This window comes from Mustela erminea, chromosome 5, assembly GCF_009829155.1.
Source record: "Mustela erminea isolate mMusErm1 chromosome 5, mMusErm1.Pri, whole genome shotgun sequence".
Lineage (NCBI taxonomy): Eukaryota > Metazoa > Chordata > Mammalia > Carnivora > Mustelidae > Mustela > Mustela erminea.
This window is the reverse complement of record NC_045618.1, coordinates 119,817,660-119,843,093: the sequence shown is the minus strand read 5'-3', so window position 1 is coordinate 119,843,093 and position 25,434 is coordinate 119,817,660. Positions and strand designations below refer to the sequence as shown.

At 44.2% G+C, this 25,434-nt stretch overlaps 1 protein-coding gene across 1 annotated transcript in view; it reads right to left on the bottom strand.

The window, feature by feature from the left end:
- LOC116591646 overlaps positions 1-25,434 on the bottom strand; it is a 56,229-nt gene that overhangs the window by 25,513 nt on the left and 5,282 nt on the right. The window contains exons 3-5 of the mRNA XM_032344725.1: positions 21,458-21,729; positions 12,489-12,588; positions 11,566-11,687 (exon numbers count right to left, since the gene is read on the bottom strand). Coding sequence (XP_032200616.1) covers positions 11,566-11,687; positions 12,489-12,588; positions 21,458-21,729 — 494 coding nt within the window. The remainder of the gene's footprint in view (positions 1-11,565; positions 11,688-12,488; positions 12,589-21,457; positions 21,730-25,434) is intronic.

The following is a 25,434-nucleotide window of genomic DNA, read 5'->3' as shown; positions in this document are numbered from 1 at the left end:
GTCTGAATGTGAGATTATTTCTGGATGTGTGGCCCAGGTCAAATGACCCTCCGTTCCCTCACCAGGAATGGCCATAGGAGGGATAGGAGAGTTAAGGAAAATGTCCGCAGACTGAAGATCTCTAAAGTGGGTGTTGAGAAATTAGGATGACTCTATCAGTGAGGAAGGGTATTCAGAGATGAAGGTCAGTGATGCAAAGACACAGAAGCTTGGATGTTTGAAGAATGGCTGGCACAGTGGCGGTGCTGTGGAGGGAAGCTGGGGCCAGAATGAAGGGGTAAAGGCTCTTGGTGGTAAAGGGCCTTGACTGTTGAGCTAGGGACTTGGGACTTGGTCCTGGGGACCAGAGAAAGCCCAGAGAGGCTTGAAAGCAGGGAAGGGGTATCTGTTGTAGAAGGTGACTCTGAGAGAAGGCTGGAGGCTGATGGAGAAGAGGTGAGGCCTGACCCTGGAGAGAAGCAGCCAGATAAGAAGGTGGGATAGGTCAGGGCTCTATGGCCAGACTCTGCTTAGGGATGAGGAGGGATCCAATGTGACCTTGAGCTCCCATTTAGGAGGCTGAGAAATACCACTGACCGTGACCTGGACTAAGAAATCAGGATGGGATAGATAATGAGTTCAACTATAGATATTTTAGATGTCTCTGTCCAGTGTGAGTTACCTGCAGAGAGCATCCATGGAGGAGGTCCCCAGTGCCCTAGTCCCTTCTTGTTTCTTGAGATTCTGCAGCCACAGGGGCTGGTGGAAGGACAATCATTTCCTTCTCCACTTAGTCCTGGCTGGGGTAAGTGTCGATTGGACATGGCGAAAGGGAGAAGAGAGAAACAGCCAGGGACTGTTTCTCTCCTAAAGTGTTTAAAATAAACCCAAAATTTATTTTCAAAGACCACTTAGTTGAATCTAGAAGAAAAATATGCATGTGTATTGACTACAAATATATATGTATATATATTTCTTATGAAATGATTGTAGTTTTAGCTCTTCAAAAATAATAACCACCTTGGTGCCACGCTTAAGCCACCTGTCCTGACCATGAGCTTCAGGAAGAGATGGTGGGCAGGAAGGAAGAGAGGCTGCTATTTGTCTCACCACCTGCCCATGACATACATCTGTACACACCCAGATGGTGAGACAAGAGTATGTTAAGAATGGTGACCTGGGTGGTAGGACATCAGGTAGCTTTAACTTGCTCCTTGAAATTTTATATACAATTAGGACTTTTCTAATGAACATATTTTTCTTAAAAAAAAAAAAAAAGAAATAAAAAGCATCTGAATTGGCAAAGAGGAAGTCAAACTCTTCACTCTTTGCAGATGACATGATATTTTATGTGGAAAACCCAAAGACTCCACTCCAAAACTGCTAGAACTTGTACAGGAATTCAATAAAGTATCAGGATGTAAAATCAATGCACAGAAATCAGTTGCACTTCTAAACACCAACAATAGGACAGAAGAAAGAGAAATTTAGGCATCGATCCCATTTGCAATTGCACCCCAAACCAAAAGATACCTAGGAATAAATCTAACTAAAGAATCTGTACTCAGAAAACTACAGAATACTTATGAAAGAAATTGAGGAAGACACAGAGAAATGGAAAAATGTTCCATGCTCATGGATTGGAAGAAAAAAATATTGCAAAAATGTCTATGCTACCCAGAGCAATCTACACATTTAATGCAATCCCTATCAAAATACCATCAACCTTTTTCAAAGAAATTGAACAAATAATCCTAAAATTTATATGACTCAAGAAAAGATCCTGAAGAGCCAGATGACTGTTGAAAAAGAAAACCAAAGCTGGTGGCATCACAATTCCAGACCTCCAGCTCTATTACAAAGCTGTCATCATCAAGACAGTATGGTACTGGCACAAAAACAGACACAAAGATCAATGGAACAGAATAGAGAGCCCAGAAATGGACCCTCAGCTCTATGGTCAACTAATCTTCGACAAAGCAGGAAAGAATGTCCAATGGAAAAAAGACAGCCTCTTCAATAAATGATGTTGGGAAAATTGGAAAGCCACATGGAAAAAAATGAAATTGGACCATTTCCTTACACTACACATGAAAACAGACTCAAAATGGATGAAGGACCTCAATTTGAGAAAGGAATTCATCAAAATCCTTGAGGAGAACACAGGCAGCAACCTCTTTGACCTCAGCTGCAGCAACTTCTTCCTAGGAATATCGCCAAAGACAAGGGAAGCAAGGGCAAAAATGAACTATTTGGAAGTTCATCAAGATCAAAAGCTTTTGCACAACAAAAAAACAGTCAACCAAACCAAAAGACAAGGACAGAATGGGAGAAGATATTTGCAAATGACATATCAGATAAAGGGCTAGAATCCAAAATCTATAAAGAACTTGCCAAACTCAACACCCAAAGAACAAATAATCCAGTCAAGAAATGGGCAGAGGACATGAACAGACATTTCTGCAAAGAAGACATCCAAACGTCCAACAAACACATGAAAAAGTGCTCAACATCACCTAGCATCAGGGAAATACAAATCAAAACCCCAGTGAGATATCACCTCACACCAGTCAGAATGGCTAAAATTAACCAGTCAAGAAATGACAGTTGTTTGCAAGGATGCGGAGAAAGGGGAACCCTCCTACACTGTTGATGGGAATACAAGCTGGTGCAGCCACTCTGGAAAACAGCATGAAGGTTCTGCCAAAAGTTGAAAATAGAGCTACCCTACGACCCAGCAATTGCGCTACTGGGTACTTACTCTAAAGATACAAATGTCGCGATCTGAAGGGGCACATGCACCCCTGTGTTTATAGCAGCAATGTCCACAGTAGCCAAACTCTGGAAAGAGACTAGATGTCCATCCGCAGATGAATGAATAAAGAAGATATGATACACACACACACACACACACACACACACGGGAATACTATGCAGCCATCAACAATGAAATCTTGCCATTTGCAATGATGTGGATGGAACTAGAGGGTATTATGCTAAGCGAAATAAGTCAATCAGAGAGACAATTATCATATGTTCTCACTGATATGAGGAATTTGAGAAATAAGACAGTGGATCATAGGGGAAGGGAGGGAAAAATGAAACAAGACGAAACCAGAAAGGGAGACAAACCATAAGAGACTCTCAATCTCAGGAAACAAACTGAGAGTTGCTGGAGGGGAAGGGTTGGGAGGGCTGGGGTGGCTGGGTGATGGATATTGGGGAGGGTATGTGCTATGGTGAGTGCTGTGAAATGTGTAAGACTGATGAGTTCACAGGCCTGTACCCCCAAAACAAATAATACATTATGTGTTAGTTTTTTAAAAATAAAGGAAAAAAAAGTAAGGGAGGTGTGGAGGCAGCAAAGCTGGGGAGCACCAAGCTTGCTTATCTATCTGTGGGAATTCTGGCAGGGCAACGGAGCAACACAAGAAGCTGGAAGATTAAATACCCATCGAACCAACGATTTTCCTTCTAAGAACGCATCGGAGGAAACACTCTTCATCCTACTACAATACAATAGTCACATTCCTGAGTTTACAAAAATTGCTTTATTAAAGAAGTTGTTTCTATGATTTCAAAGAAAAAGGAGGTGGATAGGGACTCAATTCATATTCACAGTAAAAAAGCTTTTTTTTTTTCCTGTAGGAAGTTTGGTAATAAAGTGCATTTTAACTCTATGTGTGTTTTTTATTAATGCAAAAGGAGTGGTTGATATAAACTGACAAGAATTCTGAAATCACGGAGCAAATCTAAACAGAACACAGATGATCAAAATAATTCTGTTTCTAGACCACTTTTGCTCAAACCCCGTTGCATGCTGGAATCACTGGGGAGCTTTGTAAAAATACTGAAGTCAGAGCCCCACACCCAAGGGGTTCTTACTGAGCTGATCTGGAGTGGGGCCGGACTGCAGTATTTTTAAAACACATCCCCAGGCAATTTTAATGTGCAGCCAGAGTTAAGAACCACCAGACCATTAAAATAAATTGCCAAAAAGCATATCATTCATAACCATCTTCAAAAAAATGCAATGCCAACCAAGCAAGCAGTGCTCAGAGTTACTGTGTTCCTATGCTGCCCACTCACCAGATTCTCTTTCTTCTAATTTTTATCAGAATATACTATCTGTACAGAAATACGCATGTATCATAAGCAGATAGCTCAATGCATTTTTTTTCCTAGAGAGAGAAAGAGTGAGTGGGGTGGGGAGGGGCAAAAGGAAGAGGGAGAGAGAGAATCTCAAAGAATCTCAAGGAGTCTCAAGGAGGCGTCATGCCCAATGCAGAGCCCCAACACGGGGCTCCATCTCAAGACCCCAAGATCATGACCTGAACTGAAATCAAGAGTCAGACATCCAGCTGACTGAGCCACCCAGGTGTCCCTCGATGTATTTTTACCAGCTGGACATATCCATGTCACCAGCATCCAAACCAAGAAACAGAACATTACCAGCACTCTAGAAGCTCCCTTGTTCATTCTAAATTGCCCCACAGCTTTTTCCCTTATGTGTTTGATACTACTTCTCTCTAGGCATTTGAGTTATAATCACTATAGAACCCTATGATGCAAAGAAATTTCCTTAATTCATCTATTACATTCTATCTAATTTGAATTACGAAAACTATATAAGAGGAAATAGTTATGAACAAGTATTTAGCCATAAGAAGTTTATTGCCAACTGTTTATAATAGAAAGGGCCATGTGGAAACATACAAGTACATATCTGATCACAGGATTCAATCAAACAAATTAGCTAACCTCCATATGAGACTGACCAGTTTGTATGCAATAGCATCAATAAGATAGAATAAAGAGGGGACTTCCACAAAAGAGTTTTTTTTCCCAACAGAACGCTAGAATAGGACAGTTACAGACTGAGTTGTGTCCCCCCAACCCCAGTTCATATGTCAGAGTCCTAACCCCAGTATCTCAGAATGTGACACTATTTAGAGATGGTGTGTTTAAAGAGGTGATTAAGTTAAAATGAAGCTGTTAGGATGGCCTAACTCAATAGGACTGGTGTCCTTGTAAGAAGAGACTAGGACATAAACAAGCAGAGGGAAGATCAAGCAAAGACATAGGAGAAGGAGGTCATCTGCAAGTCCTGGAAAAAAGCCACAGAAGAAACAACCTTGCTGACACCATCATCTTGGCCATATATCTAGCCTCTAGAACTCTGAGAAAAGGAATTTCTGTTGTGTGAGAACACACCCAATATGTGGTATTTGTTCCACACTCCAGTAAACCAATACAAACACCAAGACTAGAAGTAGCAGATGGAAGAAGAAGATGGGCAATGGGAGGGGGGCAAAGTACCAGAGTACTTTGGGGCTTCTGATAAAATGAGAAGACTTTCAGAGGAGTCTCTTGGCCTGAATAGCTGAGCAGTGCCCCAGCCATCCATGGCCATGGCAGTGGACGGGAGACCTCATGCTCACACACAAACCTTTGCATCTGCTTCTCCCTTGCTCTGCACATGGGAGAGCCAGGTTTCTCTCCTAAGAACCTCTAGGCATGGCCAAGTAAAGAGGGATTCTCAGGTGGGCTGAGAAATCCACTCTAGCCAGAGCAATATGGATGAGTAGATGCTAAAAATTGCCAATACTTTCAGAAAAACTAACAGAATGAAATAGAAGCACCAACTCACCTCCAGAATTTACACCTGAAGAAACAGAATTCATGCAATGGAGAAGAGGAAGAAGGAAGAAAGGAAGGAAGGAAGGAAAGAAAGAAAGAAAGGCTTTTTAATAAATATAATTAATATCTTCAGAAACAGTTGAGACAGCTGCCTATTCAGACAGATAGGTATATAGATAGATAAACAGATAGACAGACAAACAGACAAAACTTCTAAGTAGTTCTTCTAAGTAGTCCTTCTAAGTAAAAGGATTCTTGGAGACTAAAATCTTGATTAACAAAAACTAAAGCCCGATAGAAGATATAATTTCCAACCATCAGCTTTCTTTCTTTCTCTCTTTTTTTAATTCACCCATCCTAAATGGGTTTCCTAAATGAAAAAGTCTGACAGTTTCTAAGGTTTGTGAAGATGCAGGGAGTCACAAATTCTCAAAGGGTGCTACAGGAATACATAACAAGCATGCCATCTTGTAGATCATCTTTGGAGAAGAATTTAACAGTTTTTCTAATAAATCAAAAATGTGTATATCATTTGATGCAGCAGTTCCTTCTCTGAGTATAAACCTTAGAGGAACTCTCACACATGTACAAGTAGATGAACATATGTGTTTTCTGAAGTGTTGTTTCTAAAAGCAAAAAAACTCAGAAACAGCTGAAATATCTATCACTAGAGGAATGAATAAATGCATTGCACATATTCCTACAAAGGTCTATTACATGGTAGTTAAAATGAATGCACTAGATACCCAACAACTTAAATAAAATTTCCAAAACTTATTGTTGAGTGAAAAAAACTACAGAAAGGTAAATCCAGTGTGACACTATCTTAAAATGTTAAAACAAAATAAAAACAAAGCAAAACCAAAACCAAGAAGCTAGGAAAGACTGAGGGGTGATGGTGGAATATATATGTAAACACATAATGCTATGTTAATAATTGCTCTGGGAAAGATGAAGGAGTGGAGAGAAGAATAAATTAGTAGGGAGAGGAATAAACTGCAATTTTTTATCAGTAATATTTTATTAGAAAGGAACAAGAGCAAATATGACAAGACATTAATGTTTATTGTTTCTGAGTGATGGGTCCATGGGTGTTTGTTATGTTATCTTCTGTAATTTTCCATGGCTTGCAACATTTTCAAATGAAAAAAGTCCCCACCAGTGATGGACTGATAAATAAAATGCATACAAGTGAAGAGTGCGTTGACAAACTGGAATGTTAAAACAAGCAAACTACCCAATACATAGTGCAAAATTCCAGCCATTGAAATGTGGGAGATAGAAAAGTGAATATTAAAACAAAACAAAAAAAACAGAAACAAAAACAAAAAACCCAGAACCACAGTGTACCTGGCTAGCTCTGTCAGTGGAGTGTGCTAGTCTTGATCTTGGGGTTGTAAGTTCAGGCCCCACATTTTGTGTAGAGGTTACTTGAAAATAAAAAATCTTAAAACAACAACAAAAACAACAGCAACAAAGAAACAGAACCAGGAGCTCCAATCTCTGTCTCAAAAAATATCCAGAAAGAAAATGGATAGAGAAAATAATTAAAAAATTACACACAAAAAATTCAAATCTAAAGAGGTTCTTAAGTCTTCATACTAAAAGAATCCACAAAGTATTGAAAAGAAACACAAGAGAGGAGTGTAGAGGATTTGGCCCTGGGCATACTAGTAAAATTTCCGTGAATAAAGAAAACCAATCCCAAAGAAGAAAAAAAAAAATCCCAATAGTTTAACTTCAAAGGAAGAACAAAGGGACATCAAACTTCTCAAGGGTAGTAAGTATAAAATTCCATAAGATGTAGTGCCATAAATTTCTGTAGAAAAAAAAAATGTTGAATCTAGAATTCTATACCCAGGCAAAAAATTATTTAAGTGCAAAATAGAAACAATTTTAGAAGAGCAAGGACTCAGAAAGTTTCTTTCCACAAGTGCTTTCTGAAAGATTCTCTAGGGGATGTACTCCACCAATAGGAAAAATGAATCCAAGAAAGAGGAAGATAGGTTTCAAGTCAAGGAAGTGTGGTTTTAAATGTGTAAAAGCAGTAAAGTCCAAATGACCATCAAAAACATGGCCACAAAGTTTAATGAACTGTTAAGAAAAAACTCTCTCTGTTTTGAAATCAAAAGATTTCAACAAAGCTTGGGAATGGGTGAAAGGAGACTAAATGGAGGTGAGGGTTCGGGGGGGTGCGGGAAAGACACAATGAAGTATCAAGGTCTAACCTTTTTTTGAGAGACAGAGGGAGAGCATTCAGGGAGGAGTAGAGAGAATCCCAAGCAGACTCCCCACTGAGCTTAGAGCCTGACACAGGGCTGCATCATCACAACTGTGAGATCATGACCTGATCCAAAATCACAAGCCAGGTGCTTAACCAACTGAACCACCCAGGTGCGCCGCAAGGTCTAATCTTCTAAATGGCAGTAGGTCATAGATAATGATTGGCTCTCAACACTGGTGGAAATACATACAGTCAAATATGCTGAGTAGAGTGTAAAAAAAATGCTTGAAGAAAAAATACAAACAGAATGTATATTTAGCAAAATTCTAATGAATAAAAAGGAAAAAAAGAGAAAATAGCCAATTTATTATAGCTTGACCCTTCTTATCCTCAAAGTGAGAAGCAAATGCTCAAATCCGGAGTGATTCTACAACAGTTACTCAGGCTTGATTTTAATCACCCAGCAGCTGTGTCTATAGTAACTGAAAGAGGAAACCCCTAAGCCAGTGGTTCTCAGGGTCGCAAAAATAGAGATCACTGGGCCCCACCCTCAGAGCTTCTAACCCAGTAAATCAAGGGTGGGGCCCAAGAATTTGCATTTCTAAGAAGTTTCTGGATAATGCCCATGCTATGGTCTATGGACCACACCATCTTCAACGTGTCCTGCCTGTAGTGAATGAATCACACACATTGATTGTCATTGCTTGCTGATTTTCCTCTTAAGGAGGAAGTTCTCAAATAGCACATTTCTGGGACACAGTGGAGGGAAGGCCTGTTCCATCTGCTCCTGATAAACAAAAAGAGGTCATATTTTTATTCAGAAGAATGTCAAGGCAGCCTGTTGCTGATGAAGGAAGTCTTGTAGTCATTATTTATTTATTTGACAGAGAGAGCGATCACATGTGGGGGGGGGTGCAGGGGGAGGGGGATGGGGGGAGCAGGCTCCCTGCTGAGCAGAGAGCCCCATGCAGGGCTTGATCCCAGGACCTTGAGATCATGACCTGAGCTGAAGGCAGAGACTTAACTCACTGAGCCACTCAGGTGTCCCTTAAAGTAACTTTTTAAAAGTCAGATAAAAGGAAGAGGGGGCTGCTGCCAAAGCCAGGTGACCCAAGTGGAAATACTGGTTGAACATGCCTGGGAACATCTTTCTCTTACTCTAGGTAGGCATAAAACAAACATTCTCTGACATTCATATGTGTATTTCATAAGGCATTAAAAAAAATAAAATCTGAGGTTGTCAATTGTATAAGAATTCTTTGTTTTGATTTTAAAAAAACTAAATTTAAATGGATTTAACAACAACAACAACAAGTTATTGGTTCCTGTAATTCAAATTCCAAGGGTTAACTAGCTTCAAGCATAACTAAATCCAGGGGTTCAACTGATGCTATCAGAGCTCCACTTCTCTCTTTGCTCTGTTCTTCTCTGTGAGGGCTTCACTCTTTCGTGGGCATTTATCATTGGCAGCCCCTGGGAGTAGGTAACTTAAACTTGCCTTTATAGCCAGGAATCCCCCCAAGGAAAAGAGCTCCTCCACATCACCCACAAGAATTCCAGGTTGGGCTCCCATTGGCCCGTCTGCAATTAGGTGCTTATTATCATTTAACCAATCAGGGCCCAGGAGGACTACTCTGATTGGCCAGTTCAAGGGGGTGTGCCCAGCCCCACCCAAAGCAGAATTGCAGAGAGTGGGGGAGGGGCGGCTCAACAAAGGAACCTTGTTACCTACAGAAAGAAGCAAGCCAGGAAGGAGCAAGAATGGCAAAAGCAATAGGTAAGCCCAGGGCTGTTTTTATCTTGTCAGATTAACAATGCATTAAAAAACAAGATAAATAAAATAAAATTACTATGTAATTTAAAGATCATTTCCTAAGGGAAAGCCAATTTTAACCATGAAAGAAAACACAAAAGCAACAAAAGTATCCAGGTAAAAAGCTCTCTTTTCTTTAAATAAAGGTAGCTTTAAGCAAAACTCAATCCATTGTCCTGTTTTTATAAAAATTTCACTTAGATAATGCGTTTACTTTCCATGCTACTAACTCCCGCCCTCCAATAGGCGCTGTGCCTAGGGGCCACAAAAATTTTTTAATTTCTTTTAAAATCAGAATAAAAATGATTATTATTATGAATACACAATAAAGAAGACAAGCTATGCCACATTCCTCTTTATGCCAATGCACTCATACAATATAATTTTATTTTATTTTATTTTAATTCTTTTATGGAGGAAAAAGGCCCATGAACACAAATGTGCCATGAGCCCAGGAAAGTTCTAATTTCCCAAAAGCCCTTCCCCAAATTTCTGAAGGTAAGTGTCATGTTCTGTCATCTCCCAAAAATGTCAGCTCTGCAGTCGCATTCACTAGCCAATGTGTTACCTTCTTCTAGGAAAGAGAGTCTTAAGCCACTTGGAATGATTGCTTCCTTAAAAGACTTAATGGAGGCAGGGGGAGGGGGCGGGGCGGCTCCTGGGAGGTGATGCGGGTGGGAGGGAGGCTTGGTGTGTGTGGAAGGGAATCATCTAACACCCTTGTTCACTGCATTCATCTCCCATTTGAATATCTACAATTTCCCCTGCTACTGGAAAGTAGAGCATTGCTACAAAGCAACACTATGAAAGCTTTCCTGATACCTTAGCACACATCTTCGTAAGGATGCACAAAACTCAGATGCTCACAGACATAGTTCAAAGCTCTGGTGGTTTGATGCTGGGCTGCTAAGTGTACTTCGAGGGGAAGGAGCTGAGAGGCAAAACAAATATTGAACGATTTTTGCTTTTTGCCTTTTTTCATAAAAGTACTTCTCCTCTTTGGATTCCTTCCAGGTAGTGAAAACAGGTACTGATGGCAATCTTTTGTAAAAGCAAAATGACATAATGTGAACTTTAGAAAAGTGGGGTAGACCTTATATTTTATTCATTGATATTTACCTCTGTGCCAGGCACAGGGCTAAGAGTGTGTCTATGCCTCTCGAGTTGGATTGCTCTAACACTCGATGACCAGCCAAGGGATTTAAGGGGAGCTAACTCCGAGAGTCACGTAGAAGAGAAGAGAAGAGAAACTTGAACACAGGCCTACCTAAACCCAAAGCCATGATCTTAAATGCTATAATACACTCCTTCTGACTTTCCTAAAGTCCTGGTTTCCATGTTCTTCCTGAAATGGAAAAAGGAGCTAATGGTAGATGGGGTGGGGAGACCCTTCTTCCTGTGCCCAGTGTCCTCAGCCTTCTACCACATTGGTGCATTTCACAGGGAAGAACAAACTTCTTCATAAAACAAGTAGTCATAAAGCCGAAATTTCCTACGCTCACAGCCTTATTATTTCCATGTATCTTTTTTATCCTTTTACCTATGATTTAATTTTTCTGTCTAGCGACTCTACAGCAAACGCCCATTAGCACCAAAAGCCGTCTACCCACTCCGATGAGCTTGACTCATGCTCCATATGTGCCCCACTTTATCCACGTGGCTCCCGGCGCTCACATGTTCCTCCAGGTCTCCTCGGCAGGCCTGCGGGCCGCTGGCGGTGGTATCCTGAATTCCCCTTCTCTCAGCACCACCGCCGACACCACCCCCTTCCCTGCTCACAGCACTCAGTCTGCTATAATTAAACAAACTGGGTTATTTGTGACATCCTGGTTTACACATCAACAAGTTATTTTCTCTGATTTTGCTATGGATGGATTTGCTCTGCTTACATTAAACAAGAACAGCTCACCCAAAAATGCAGCGTAAGCAAGGCGGGGGCAACATGGCCCAGCAGCTGCCTCTTTCCCCACGACGCAAGACCCAGCCTTCTCTTTCCGTCTCCGTGACTTGGAAGAGCCCAGCCGGGCAGCTCTGGAGGAAACAGCCATCAAGGATCAGAATGCCAAATGGGAAGAGAGGGCTCCAGAAACACGGAAAGGTCAGATGGGAGTTTAATTTGGAGGCTTCCAGACTAAACAGCAGAGGAACGTAGTGGAAGCATGTGGGACGCCCCCCCTCCCCACCCCCCTGCAAATGTGTCCTGTGAAGGACACCGTTCTCGGTCTCTGGCAAATCAATCACCTTGTAGGCTACACTGTGAAGTCCCTGTCAGGGGCCAGGGTTGGGGGAAAGGGGCTCAGGTCTGCTACCTCTTCTCTGGCCACATCTGTCCTGTCTGTCCGTCTGTCTCCCTGCATGCCTTGTTCCGTCCACCCCTCGCCACAGCCACGAGGGGCTTCTACAAGGCAAAGCAGCTGATGCTATTTATCTAATTAGATGGAGTCTCTTTGATCTCAAGAAAAACCCTCGCTCCTTAAAATGACTCTCTTTTTCCTTCGAGATCCAGCCCCAGCCTACCAATACCACCTGGCCTCACCCCGCTCCCCACCCCATTCTTGAGGCTTCAGTAACCGGAAGCTTCAAGTTCTACAGATGTGTCCTTTGCACACGCTGTTCTTTCTCCTTGAACACACTCCCTTCAGTCCCCTTTGCTTGATTCCCTTTAAGCCTTCCCTTTACTGGTTCCTCTCCACCCCTGTCTAAGCTCTAAGTCTTTGTGTTCTACCTGTCTGTCTCCACATTCACCCACCTCCCTTACAGACGGTCAGCTCCTTGAGGGCTGGGTCACGTTGATTTTGGTGTCTGTTTGGGTTCTAGCGCTTGTCCACCTACCTGGCCCATGGGAGGTACTCCACAGATGTTTGCTGAGTGAACGAATGACTCCCTCTGGTGTCCAGCATCTCCTTCCAGGTAACTGGCCCTTTGCAAGTATCTGGTTCAAAAGCAGAGGCCACATTGTCACTCCAGATTAGAAACAACCTATGTCCCTCCACAACAGAATATAGAAATAAATTATGGGATAGTCACACAGTAAAGATGATGTGCTATATGTGACCGCATCCAAAAATGGCGATGCCTTGCCCAAATAAAATGCTGGAAGATGCCAGACATGAAGGAGGATGCACCTTAGTCTTCTATTTATATAAAGTCCCCAAACAGGTAAAACAAATCTGTGCAGATAGTAGTCAGAAGAGTGCTTCCCACGGAGCCTGGCATGCTCTCAGCTTCAAGGCCTGGGTGCCTGGTAATGTACATGGGCGCGTGCAGTATGTGAATGAAAATACAAATATATATTTACATATCTCAGTGAATAGATTTTATACATATTATACAGTGATAAGTATTAAATAACATATGTTTGTAAATACATAATATATAAATATATTAGAAAATACAAATGTGTAAAATTATATATATAAACATTATGCATATAAATGTGTGTATGTGTGTGTATATATAAACTAGTTGAATAAAAGGTAAACAAACAAACTAGGGGCCAGTCTGATGCTGGGGAGAAACCAGGTTCTCTGTCCCTCTGTCCTTCCTGTACGACCACCCTGGGTCTGTCCCTTTGCAGGCTGTATACTGGTGGCCAGAGGCTTTGGTCCCTGCTGTCTTGGCCCCAGGCTCATATCCCTCCTGCCCGATCTCTCAGACAGGAATCTGTCTCTGTCCTGTCTCCAAAGGTCCAGACTCTGGGGAATGGAGACTCGTGGTTGCTGTAAAGAGCTGGCTTCCTGAAGACCCGGCCCCTCCCGGGATCGCCCCCTGCCAGAAGAGTTTGGATCTGCAGGGGGGTGCTCTGGAAGTGAGCCTGGAAGGCGTATTAGAGACAGGAGTTGCTCTGCAGAGAGGCAGGTGAAGGCTTTGGATACAGGAGAGAATCTGGAGGAGGGGGTGGAGAAGGGTGGTGAGAAGCAGAAGGGAAGCAAGAATGAGTGAGATGGGACGGGGCCTGGACATCATGTGATGACATCCTTAGGGTCAAGGGTGGCTGGGAGTTTTTGATGCAACACTCAACTTTATTTATTTTTTTAAAGATTTATTTATTTGACAGACAGAGATCACAAGTAGGCAGAGAGGCAGGCTCCCCGCTGAGCAGAGAGCCTGATGTGGGGCTTGATCCCAGGATCCTGGGATCACAACTGGAGCCGAAGGCAGAGGCTTTAACCCACTGAGCCACCCAGGCACCCTGCAACACTCAACTTTAAGTAGTGCAATTTTGCAACAGAAACCCCTTTGTGTCCCCTTCCTCTTGAAGCTCCAATAAAGTCAGCTACACACACACACACACACACACACACACACACACACAGCGTTGTCTGAGTTGGGGTTGAGGAAGGGAATCCAGGATGCCCCGTGTCAGGTTCACTGAGGTAGCCAACAAGGAGGGACAGGGCACCAGTCCTGAAATCGTGGCCAGAACTCAAAGCTGACCTGTGACTGAGGGGCTGTGATTCTCCTAGGACTCCTCACAAATCCTGGGAACGGTTTTGGTCTTGCATGGAAGACTGATTAAGAGCTTTCAGCCAATCTTATTTAGATTTTAAAGGGCTAGGAGATCACAGTGGACATCAAGGTCATGTATTAGTACATTTAAGTAGCTATTAAAGATCTTAACTCCCTTACTTCATTATAAGTCCCTTGAAGGCAGAAATAGTTTATCTCAGCATCTCCCATGAACCCCAGAGCGTGCTCAGGAATAAATCCATTTCCTGAAGTCTCTGAGAAGGACAGGTTGACACACAATACTTTATGCACTTCGAACATATCTTCAAGCAGGTACCACCTTGTCACAACAGCGGCCCAGAAAGAACCAGCTAGCCCTGGCTCCCTCTTGTGACTTGACAGCGGCACAATATTTCTGTGTGCGTAACTGTGCCTGGTCATAAACCAGGTGTGTGGTGATGCCCATTTCTCACTGGGGAAATGAAGGTTCAGGAAAGGGATGGAACTTCTTCCAGACACACCATTAATAAGTGGGAGCAAATAGAACAATTGTTTTCGTTCTGCTGGCCACATCACACTTCTAAGTTACTTGACAATCACTGAAACACTCATGAAACGACTGCCCCCCAATCTGTGGCCAGGCTCAGCAGGGGAAGACATCCCTCTGCCCTCCTCCCTCCCTGCTGTTGGGAGAAGCTCACGCATCCCATGGCTGGGGGTCAACTGGGCTGAGAAGGGACCTCCAGCCCACAGGCCACTTAGGGTGCCACTACCCCCAAATGACCCTGTCCAAGAGCACCTTGGGGCTCCCGTTCATTCATTCATTCATTCATTCACTCACTGAGTGGATACTGTACATTGAGAGAGACTTGCAGTGGGCTCTGGGAGGAAGGTGTGAACCAGACTCTTCTCCCCTAAGGAGTTCTCAGTCTGGTGCAGGAACCTTTGGAAGTGGGAAGGCTCGAATTCTCGTGAGCCTGGGAAGGAAAGCTGACCTGGCTTTTGGGGTCCCGGGGCCAGGACTCTCTCAATTTCGGAGTTGGCCAGGAGGAAGGGTGAGGCAGCATATGCAGGAGAGGGGAACAGCACGTGCGGCAGCCCGAGGTCAGAGAGAGCCCGAAACACTTAGCGAACTGTGGCTGGCTCTAGCCAACGGAACGCAGAATGGTCGGAAGTGAGTGGAGCGAGCGTGACGTCCTCACTCGGCCTGTGTGTGGTCCGTGGGACACCGGCACCTCGGTCAGGTGAGAACACAGCCCCCTTCGATAGCACGGCTCTCTTGCACACATCATACACCAGTAGTCCGCCATGCCCCCCCAGCTCAGAGGCGCATCCCAAGCCCTCCCAGTGGACACCGGCATCTCTTTCACCAGATCTGAGATAAGAATAGAAATCCCCGCCCCCATCACCTCCATGGGGTAGTGCTTTCTAAAACCCTTTCCCCAAACCCAACCCTCTTTTGGAGGTGACGGTCATCAAAGGGTCACAGACTGATTTTTCCATCTGCCTTTTACAAGTCCTCGATGGTTAGAACATGACCATCTCTGATACAATTCACACGTACGCCTGTCCAGAGGGAACTGCAGAAAGGATGGATAAGAAGGAAGAAGGCCAGGAAGCCCCAGAATGAGCCTCGGCGGTGGGAAGGGAGGCCCTGCAGGAGAGTGTACCTGAGGGCTCTGGGTGGGGGCACACAGTCTGTGTGTGCAGCTCAGCCTCGGAATCTGCAAGGTTCAGGTCCCTGCTCCCCAGCAACTAACTGCACAGTGTCTGAGTCTCTTTTCTCATGTATAATACAGGAACTATAAGACCTAACTCACAGGACAAATGACAAAAGACACAATGAGTCTGATCGATCCATGAAGGTAACGTGACGCAAAGCCAGCAGCCAGTCCTCCATGAGAGTGGGGGCCCCCAGCCCGGGGGTTCGGCTTCCCCCTACATGGTCTTCTTTGGCTAAGGGGGCTCTGAGGTGACAGCTGCCAGCCTCCCAACTCCTTGCCCTATGAACAGCTTTCAGGCACTTCAAGATCAGGGACATTTTTTTTTTGTTTTCAACTCCTGGTTTACCACAAATCCAAGAATTGGGCTTCAACCTTCTGAAATCTGAACAACGAAGAAAAGAATCATGATCCAAGATAGGAAAAAAGCCCAGAAAAATCTGCCTCTGCCCAAAGCTCTCTGACTTGAAGCCTTGGACAAGCCAGTCTATCCTTGGGGCCTCAGTTTCCTCCTTTAGAAAAGGAGGGGAAACTCTGAGACATGCCAAGACAGGTACTGACCCTGCCCTCGCAGACAACGTTTAGACTTGGACGGACCCAACGGCCCTCTGCCTTGTCAGCACGTTGTAGTAATTTGCCGGGGCTTCCAGAACAACACACCATAGACAGAGAGCTTATCAACAGCCTTTATTGTCTTTCAGCTTCGGAGACCAGAAATCTGAGATCAAGGTGTTGGCTGGGTAGGTTCCTCCTCAGTGGGTTGTGAGAGAGAATCTGTTCCATGTGTTTCCCCTAACTTCTGCGGGGTTTCCTGGCAATCTCTGGCATCCTTGGCTTCTAGAAGCATCACTCGCATACCTGCCTTCATTCTAATGGAGTCCTCCTTGTGCGTGTGTGTCTCTGTCTCCAAATTTCTCCTTTTTATCAGAACATCAGTCATATTGTATATGGGGTCCACCTGACTCAAGTAGGACCTCATCTCAGCTAATGACTTCTGTAATGACCCCATGCCCAAGAAAGGTCATATTCTGAGGTATTTCAGTGTCTGAAATAGGATTTCAATGTCTGAATTTTGAGGGGTTATGGTTCAACCCACAGTATAAAATCAGCGATAATCCCGAGGGATAAGTGGGACGTGTGTGAAGGTCCTTGACACATAACAGGCACAGTACAGAGTAGGAGCTCAACAAATACTGATCCCTTCCATCAGCATAAATGTCCCAAGCCCTACTCTGTGTTTCTTTACTCAGGCTTTCCTCACTCATCACCTCCCTCTTGCCCCACGGAGCCAACAATGTGATTTCACTTAATCTATTCTCTAAAAGGAAGTTTGCCATGGAAGTCTGTTTAGGGGCAACACGTTGGTGCCCCTGAAACTGTGGCACATTCATGACCCAAAAAGCCCAGCCTCACCATGAAAATAAAGGATGTGACCGCTGCGTGGAGGGTGACACTTCTCAGGTACCACTCTGGACCGTCGGCGGACTAGAGCGTGAACGAGTGCACCCTGTCTCCGCTCCCCGTCTTGTCGGCTTTGATGCACAGGCTGTATAATTCAAGTCATTAATTTTTTTCCATTCAGTGCACTGCCAATTTCTTCTCATTTTGTTCCTGGAAATCTCTTGTGTGCGTCTTCTAAATTTAAAATAAATACACTGTACATAATTGGATGCTAACCAGACAACACTGAGCAATCATACGTTCTCATTGATTCTGCAGATGTAGTCGCCTCAGACATGAGTGGGAAAGGTCTCTGCGTGTTCCGGATGAAATGTTAAATGGGACAAGCTGCCTTCACTTTCTTTCAATAGCAAAGTTCTTGTACCAAAAATAGACATCCAAATTGTTCTAGTTGCTACAATGTTGTGCTCCCAGGGCTGAGCAGAAAGAGCTTAAGTGTAGACCTGAAGAGATCAGAGAGCTCTGGCTGCAAACCTACCCCGAAGAGGCTGTATAACACCAAATAAGCAGGTATCCTGTGAATTTCAGCTATGCAATTAAGAGACTGACCCAGAACTTTTTTTTTCCCCCCAAACATGGATGCATCCTTGAAATGATTTTTAAGGATGAGAATGTGATATTAAGTAGCATCTTGTGGAAGAGATAGAAACACACATGGAAGAATCTATTTGTTTGCTTACATTTCCTGGTCCTCTTGCTAGTAGGAGTCACTGAGCAGCCACAATGGGCGTCACTTACAGTCTGAGAGGATGGGAAATCCATACACAATTCTCCAGACTTTCCTCCTCACACCTGGTGACGGAAGGTGCCACGTATTCCAGATGGCAGAGCCTTCATAGCCTGGGGCCCCAAGGGACCTGGTGAGGGAGGCCCTCCTGCCAACCTGTGCAGGACACAGAGCAGGTGTGAGACAGAAACCGTTGATGTGTTAAAACACTGAGATTATTTCTAATACATCGTATTCCAGCTTGACCCATACACATCTTATAGGGATAAAAATCATTTCCTTTTAATTTCTACTTAATTCTTTGTCAAGGAGAAAGTCTCCGTTGGTGATAGTAGGTCTTAAAACACTTCTCTTTCTTTTATAATCTCATTTTTCCACCAAATGAGCTCAGATTTTGGGCTCAGTGTCCCTCACAGGCAGTAATAGGCGGTGTGTTAGTCAGCTCTGGCTGCCGCGACAAGGTACACATGTTGGTGGGCTTAGACAGCAGATGTTTATTTTCTCCAGATTCTGGAGGCTGGAAGGCCAAGATCAAGGTGTGGGTGGGCTTGATTTCTTCTGAGGCCTCACTCCTTGGCTCCTCTTCTTATTTTGTGTTCATTGCTCACCTCTCCATGGCATACATGTCTGGTGTCTCTGTATCTTAATCACTTTTTTTTTTTTTTAAGATTTTATTTATTTATTTGACAGAGAGAGAGAGATCACAAGTAGACAGAGAGGCAGGCAGAGGAAGAGGGAGAAGCAAGCTCCCCGCCAATTAGAGAGCCCGATGGGGGGCTCAATCCCAGGACCCCAAGACCATGACCCTAGCCGAAGGCAGAAGCCCAACCCACTGAGCCACCCAGGAGCCCCTCCTAATCACTTCTTATAAGGACATTAGTCATATTGGATCAGGGCCACCTTAACAACCTGACTTGAACTTAAATACCTCTCAGGTCCTATCCCCAAATCACAGTCTGAGGTACTATGGTCTAAGACTTCAACAGGAATTGGGGGAGGGGGGCACAATTCAGCCAATAAGACCAAGCTAGATTTTTATTTAGTTTTCACTGGTTTTTGGAAGGGTGGGGATCACTTTCTACTTATGGCAACCATGCCAGTTTTCTACTGATTATGATGCATAGTTTTCTTAAAATATAAATGCGTTTAAGTAGAAAGATGGACTTGAAGAAACATGTAAGAATTAATAGTATGCCCAAAATTGTCATGGGAGATGCAAATCACTAAATTTTGGGAAACACTGGCTGGGTGATTTCTAAAGCTTGTCCCAATCCATACAGCTTTTCCTTATATAATTTTATTCATTTATGCATCCATTTAACTGAGTGCCTTTTAAATACCTCATTGGTGTTAGACATCAGGGTGGTTGTAGAGTCAAAGAAATAGTGTTAGGAGAGCAGAGAAGGAAAAATTCAATCCTGCCTGGGGGAAATCAGGAAAGACTTCCCGGAGGTGGTGATAAACAGTATATTTTGGACTTCTCAGCCATATCCAAACCCACAGATCACAAACACTATCTCCTCATCCTTGACTTGAGAGTTTTTGAATTTTGAATGTGTGCATAACACTGTGATAGGTGCTACCAAGAAGATACTGTAACTTTAAAAACAGGGAAGATGCTAATTAGCCACAGAAACCATGCATAAAATTCATGACATGTGTTTAAGGTTATACTTCCCCCAGAGATGATTTTTTAAATGTTGATTTTTTTTTCTCCCCTTGATTAGGAACCTTATGTTTTCCTAGAGTCTAGTTGTCTGATATAAAATACAGACTGGAAAAATTCAGTCATAATTGCGAAAATATATTTCTTAATCAAATGTAACCACAGGGGGAAAAAAAACTTTCATTGAATAAGCTTTTCTGAGAAGAGACTATTTCGTGGGGGGTTAATTCATCAGGCACTCTCATCATTAGTCCCTGATTTGGTCATTCGATGAAGTGCAAATATTGAGCTCCTACTCTTTGTGGGGACTATTCTAGAAGGTATAGATACTGTGGGGAATCAGGCTGGCTAGGTGCTTTCTCATGGGGCTTCCATTCTAGCAAGAGAAACTGACAAGAAGCAAACACGCAGATATATGGGGGATATTAGAATGAAATAAATGCTTGGAGAGAATTAAAACCAGAAGACACGGTAGGGGATAGTGGGGTTGGGGGGTTTGGGGTTGGGGGTGGTGGCTACATTAGATTGGGATGTTGGGAAAAACTCTCTAAGGGGCTACTTAAGGGACAAGAAGAACCCGATGGGAAGATGATTCCAGGCCCAACGAAGAGCTGACTAAAGGCCCCCAAGGTACCGACGAGTGTGTGCCTTTGAGGAACGGAAAGCAGGCCTGTCTCTGCAGCCCTGTGAGTAGAGGGTAGTTGGGGACAGTGAGGTCAGGGAGGAAGGCAGAACCAGATTCAAGCCTGACCATCTGACTTTTGCTCCAGCACAGCACACGTCATAGAAGCGACTTGCCAGTGCCTTCAAAAAAACATGGTCAGGCATTCGCTTTTCTCTCATGCTAGTCTCCCAGCTTTTAGCTGACTTTCTCCTCCATCCAGCAGAAATATGTAAGTAATTCCCACCCACCCCCCAACTAAGACATACAGCCTTTTCTTCTTCTCTAGAGATTAGTCAGCTATGAGAAACGATTTTAGGAAATAGCTCATTTGTCTCATTCCTAATTAGTGGAACAATTACTCTTTTTTCTCTTATGAGCATTCTTTAAAAAACAATAGCATAATTTTCATAATCCTGTCTGCAGTGGTATTTTCGCGGGGAAGCTAGTGTTAAGGGACCCCGATGGGTGAACGGGTCTACGGAAACTCTGGGGTTTGGTAGATGTAGGGGTGAGCTGGGAACAGTGGGCGAGGGTGGTTTTCTTTCCTTCTGCAAGCCCGCCTTGTCACCTGCTTCTCTTCATCCCCACTGGCACCATCCCAGACGAGACCTCTTTATTTCACAACTGGACTGTGGCAACAGTGGGTCCCTGTGCCTCTGAGCTATTTTCTTTCTCGTTTCTTCTGTGTGCTGCTATCAGATTCATCTTCCTAAACCACCTCTTCCCTCATATCATTCCCTCACTAGAGAACTTACAATGGCTCCCCACCGCCTCCCAAATCAGGCTCCTCGGTCTGACATCCACCCTCATGAATGTGGCCTTTTAGATTTATGTGAGCAAATATGGTATTTCTTTCAAGGTAATGTGTTTCAGGTTCCAGCAGAGCACCTCTGATTTGTGTAAAACATCCCTCATGCTGGAAATGTCAGCATCGCCTGTAAGAATTCATGAAAGTGGAGAAGCAAACAAAATTAATAGTCTATAAAAGCAAGCACTTCCACCCAACTCACCAATCAGGTGTGACACACAGGACCCACACCACGACGGTCCTACCAGGTGGGAAAAAGGGAAAATTGGGCATAAAGTTCAATTCACACAAAGGAAATACTCCACCTGGTTAGAAGGTTGGCTGTGCATGTACAGGTGTGACTCAGGAAAATAATGAATCGGTGTTTAAAATAGGTCTTGTACGAATCTGTGTCACACAGAGGCTGTGATAAATGCGCCTTCAGATTCTGGAAGTCTGACAGAATAGTATGTTTCTTGCTCGCGTTCTGGGGGGAAGGGGGGAGAGGGGAAGGTGTTTCCCAGGCAGGTGTTTCTGGCTGACGGTCAGCTTTCTTCCACATCGCCCTTCGGAGTCCCATCGTGGTCAGGGTTATCTGCTGGAGGAGGGGGAAAAGCTCTGGTGTGGAGAAGGCCAACTTCCTTCTGAACCATCCTGGCCCCAAAATGGTACTCATCACTGGGGTTCAGACCTCCCGGTTTGAACCACGGCACCTAGACATAAAGGCATCCGGGAGAGGAGTTGGTGGCTGGGCAGCTACTTTCCAAGAACAACCCTGGACTGTGGGAGGGAGAGCAAGGATTTTGATGGACAGCTAGGTGCTCCTGCTGTCAAGCCTCTGGCAGGTTTATGTCAAGATCAATGGTCATTTAGTCCTCGGGCTAAATGTTCCCTGTAATGTTGTGGCCCTCGGGCAGAACCTGGTAAATAAAAGCACGCTTATTTTCCTAAAAGCTGGGTTTTAGGACATCACTCCACCTGGTTAGCTCCTAATCAGTCTCCAGATGTCAGCTCGCTTGTCACATCTGCTGTGAAGCCATCCCTCGTGGGTCTGCCTGAGTCACAGCTCTGTTCTCCGCGGGCTTCTAGCCCCCACACGCTTTGCGTCTGCAGCACAGCCTTGCTGCGTTTCATGTTTGTGTGCACGGTGCTTGGTGGAGGCCCGCCTCCCCCATCGGACTCTAAGTTCTACGAGGGCAGGTCTTTCCAACTGTTTTCCTACCACCTCATTCCCAGTCTCTAGCCCAGGAGCAGGCATACAGTTGGTGCTCACTATCGAACGACAGGGCTAAGTTGATTTAATAACGTTTGTTCATTGTCAAAAAATGGGAAATGCAGATAGAGAAAAAGAAAATTAATTTTAAAACTCATCTGAAAGCTCCTATATCAGTCAGCAATTGCTGAGCCAATGCCATGTCCCAAATCCAAAAATCTCAGGGCCTTACGACAACAGACGTTTCCTTCTGAGTTTTGTGAGTTGGCGGTCATGGCTTGGCTTCAGACTTTGGGTTAATCCAAGTCTACTCCTCATAGGTCTTTGCTCAAGACTGAAGCTTAAAGATTAGCCCCTGCCTGGGGTAGGTTCCTCTCGCAGTGCCAGACAGCTGGGCAGGTGGTCAAGCCAAGACACATAAGCACATTTAAAATCTTTACTCAGGGGCGCCTGGGTGGCTCAGTGGGTTAAGCCGCTGCCTTTGGCTCAGGTCATGATCTCAGGGTCTTGGGATCAAGTCCCGCATTGGGCTCTCTGCTCAGCAGGGAGCCTGTTCCTCCTCTCTCTCTCTCTCTCTCTGCCTACTTGTGATCTCCCTCTGTCAAATAAATAAATAAAATCTTTTAAAAAAATAATAAGATAAAATCTCTACTCGGGGGTAGTATACGTTTTGACCATCCACATTCTACTGGGCAAAGCAATATGATCATGTGAGACAGGAAAAGATTCAGCTCAGTGAACTTGAAATGGGAGACTTATTTTTTTTTAAATGGCAATTTACCCCATTTGTGTGCTGACTTTTTTCTCCACAGATGTTTAAATATTATGTGTGTGTACATAAATATTTCAATACTTCATAGTGCCTTGTAACAGTATAATATTTAATACTAGAGAGATCCTGAGGGGAGGGGCATTGCCAAAAATGGGCTCCAATGGATATGGAGTATTTTATTAATTGTTCTAGTGATTCACCAAAAAAAATTGCAAAATAATCTTTTCAGTCTAAACAGTGCTAAAACCATGCCCTGGCTTTATTTATAGCTACTTTTAAAAATAAATGAATTGTGACTCATTAATAAGTGTAGCAAGAATAACAAAGCTGCGACTTCCTGCCTTCAAATGCTGCCATCCCAGAACCATTCTAGTAAGAAACACACACACAAACATTTCGTCACCACTCAAGCTGGTTCTGGTGCTTAACAGTTCTCGGTGATGAGAAGTCCTTTGATCTCTCAGCGTAGACACAGAAAAGCACAGGTCATCCCTACCACGAACCCTTCCTTCAGATCCCCTTTAAATGCCTTGCAAGTGACAGGAGCTGATTTCTTCTACGGATCAACAATAACCAAGTACTTAAAAGTCTCTCTCTCTCTTTCTAAGCTTTTGGTGTATTCAAATAAAACCGAGGCCTTAAATCCTGACTTATTAAATAAGAAGGAAATGGTTTACTGTGATCTGAACGTGGAAGCTGCTCAGATGTCAGGGTGAAAAGTGAAACAGAAAATCAAGGACAAAGGACATCTTAAATGCCTCTTGGCACGTTTATATTTGCGGGGGAGGGGAGGGTGGGAATGTTACTTGTTCAAACATTGACGTTGCTACATTTCCACTTCTATCAAAGCTAACAAATAGTACACATGGATTCTTTTACCCTGTTTCCTTTGTATTATTTTAAGTCACATTCTTTCTATCTTGAGTTGAAAGGGGGCTAAATTAAAATAAATATAACACAAGACTCAAGGTTTGAGTCAACTCTAATTAGAAGTTTTGGATTTCAAGCAACCAAAAGTCAGCCCCAGTGACCCAGTCTCTCCAGAGAAGCGTAGGAGATAGTGTGCAGGACAGTGCCTGGCCCAGTGCCCAATGGGTAAGTCCTGGCCCCTTAACTGTGAGTTCGAACCATTCTCCTTTTCTCCAAGGAGGAACTGGATTAGGGTCACAGAATTCTATTTTGAGACATTGGCCAGCAAACTGGTGTTATAAAGACAGGAAAACAATTCCCTGTCTTCCTAGATACTCTGGGCCTGTTTGGTTAGAATCTGGCACCTTTCTGTCTCCTGCTTGACGAAGACCCCCCCCCCACCCCTTGCCTTCTTTACCAGGACCCATGGGTTCTGCCCTGCCTGCCTACCCCCTCATTGGATGGCTTCCAGTGCCAGTGGCCTGCAGTCCTCCCTGAGAGGTGCCACCCAGCTAATCTGAAAAGATGGCAATCCCCCAAGAAAGGCCTCTCCTCCCGGGCCTTGACTCCTGTCTCACTGCTGTTAATTCTGCCAGCTGAGAAAAGGCAACACCTAGAAAGCCCAGGAAGGGCATAGTCAGTATCAGAGCAGTGATGGGAACTGCTCAATATCAGAACAGTGGTGGGAAATCATCTCTCAGGAAACGTGCCCTCTGTTTCTGCTTGAGCAGTGTTTTGATGATCTCTTCCTACTTAATGAACCACCCTCCAAATTAGCAGCTTAAAACAATAACAACCATTTTTCTCCCTCTCAGTTCTGGGTTGACCAGGTGGCTCTTCTGCGGCTGGTGCGGACGCCCTCTCATGTGCTTGCAGCCAGATGGCAGCTGAGGCTAGAGTCGTCGGGATGCTCGGCCCTGGAAAACCCGGCCTCGCTTTCTCTCCGTGGAGTCTCAGGGCGTCTTCTTCCCACCCAGTGTCTCCAGCCAGGTAGTCAGACTTGTCACCTGGCATTTCAAGGGCTCCCAAAAAGCACAAAGGGAAAGCTGCTGGACCAACTCCATTCTCGGGCCCTGGACCGGCATAGTGCTTTCGCTTGGCCTCAGCGATCCCATGGTCAGGGGGAGGGAGATAACCTCCATCTCTCAGTCGGGGTGCAGGGAGCAGGAGACTGACCAAGAACTTGTGGCTATCCTCACCCACTGCAGCAAGGCTGTGAAAGGACTTGTTTTTTAATACACTGTCTCTAGCCGTTCACCCAGTGTCGGTCCTTCTGGGATGGGCATGATTCTCTCAGGTTGCCTTCTTATTCTTGGCTTGGTCTTCATTAGAATGTTGACATCACTGGGCCCTTGGCCTTGCTAACCGTCTTCATTACTATGTGCTTTCACTTCATTAGCAGACATCCC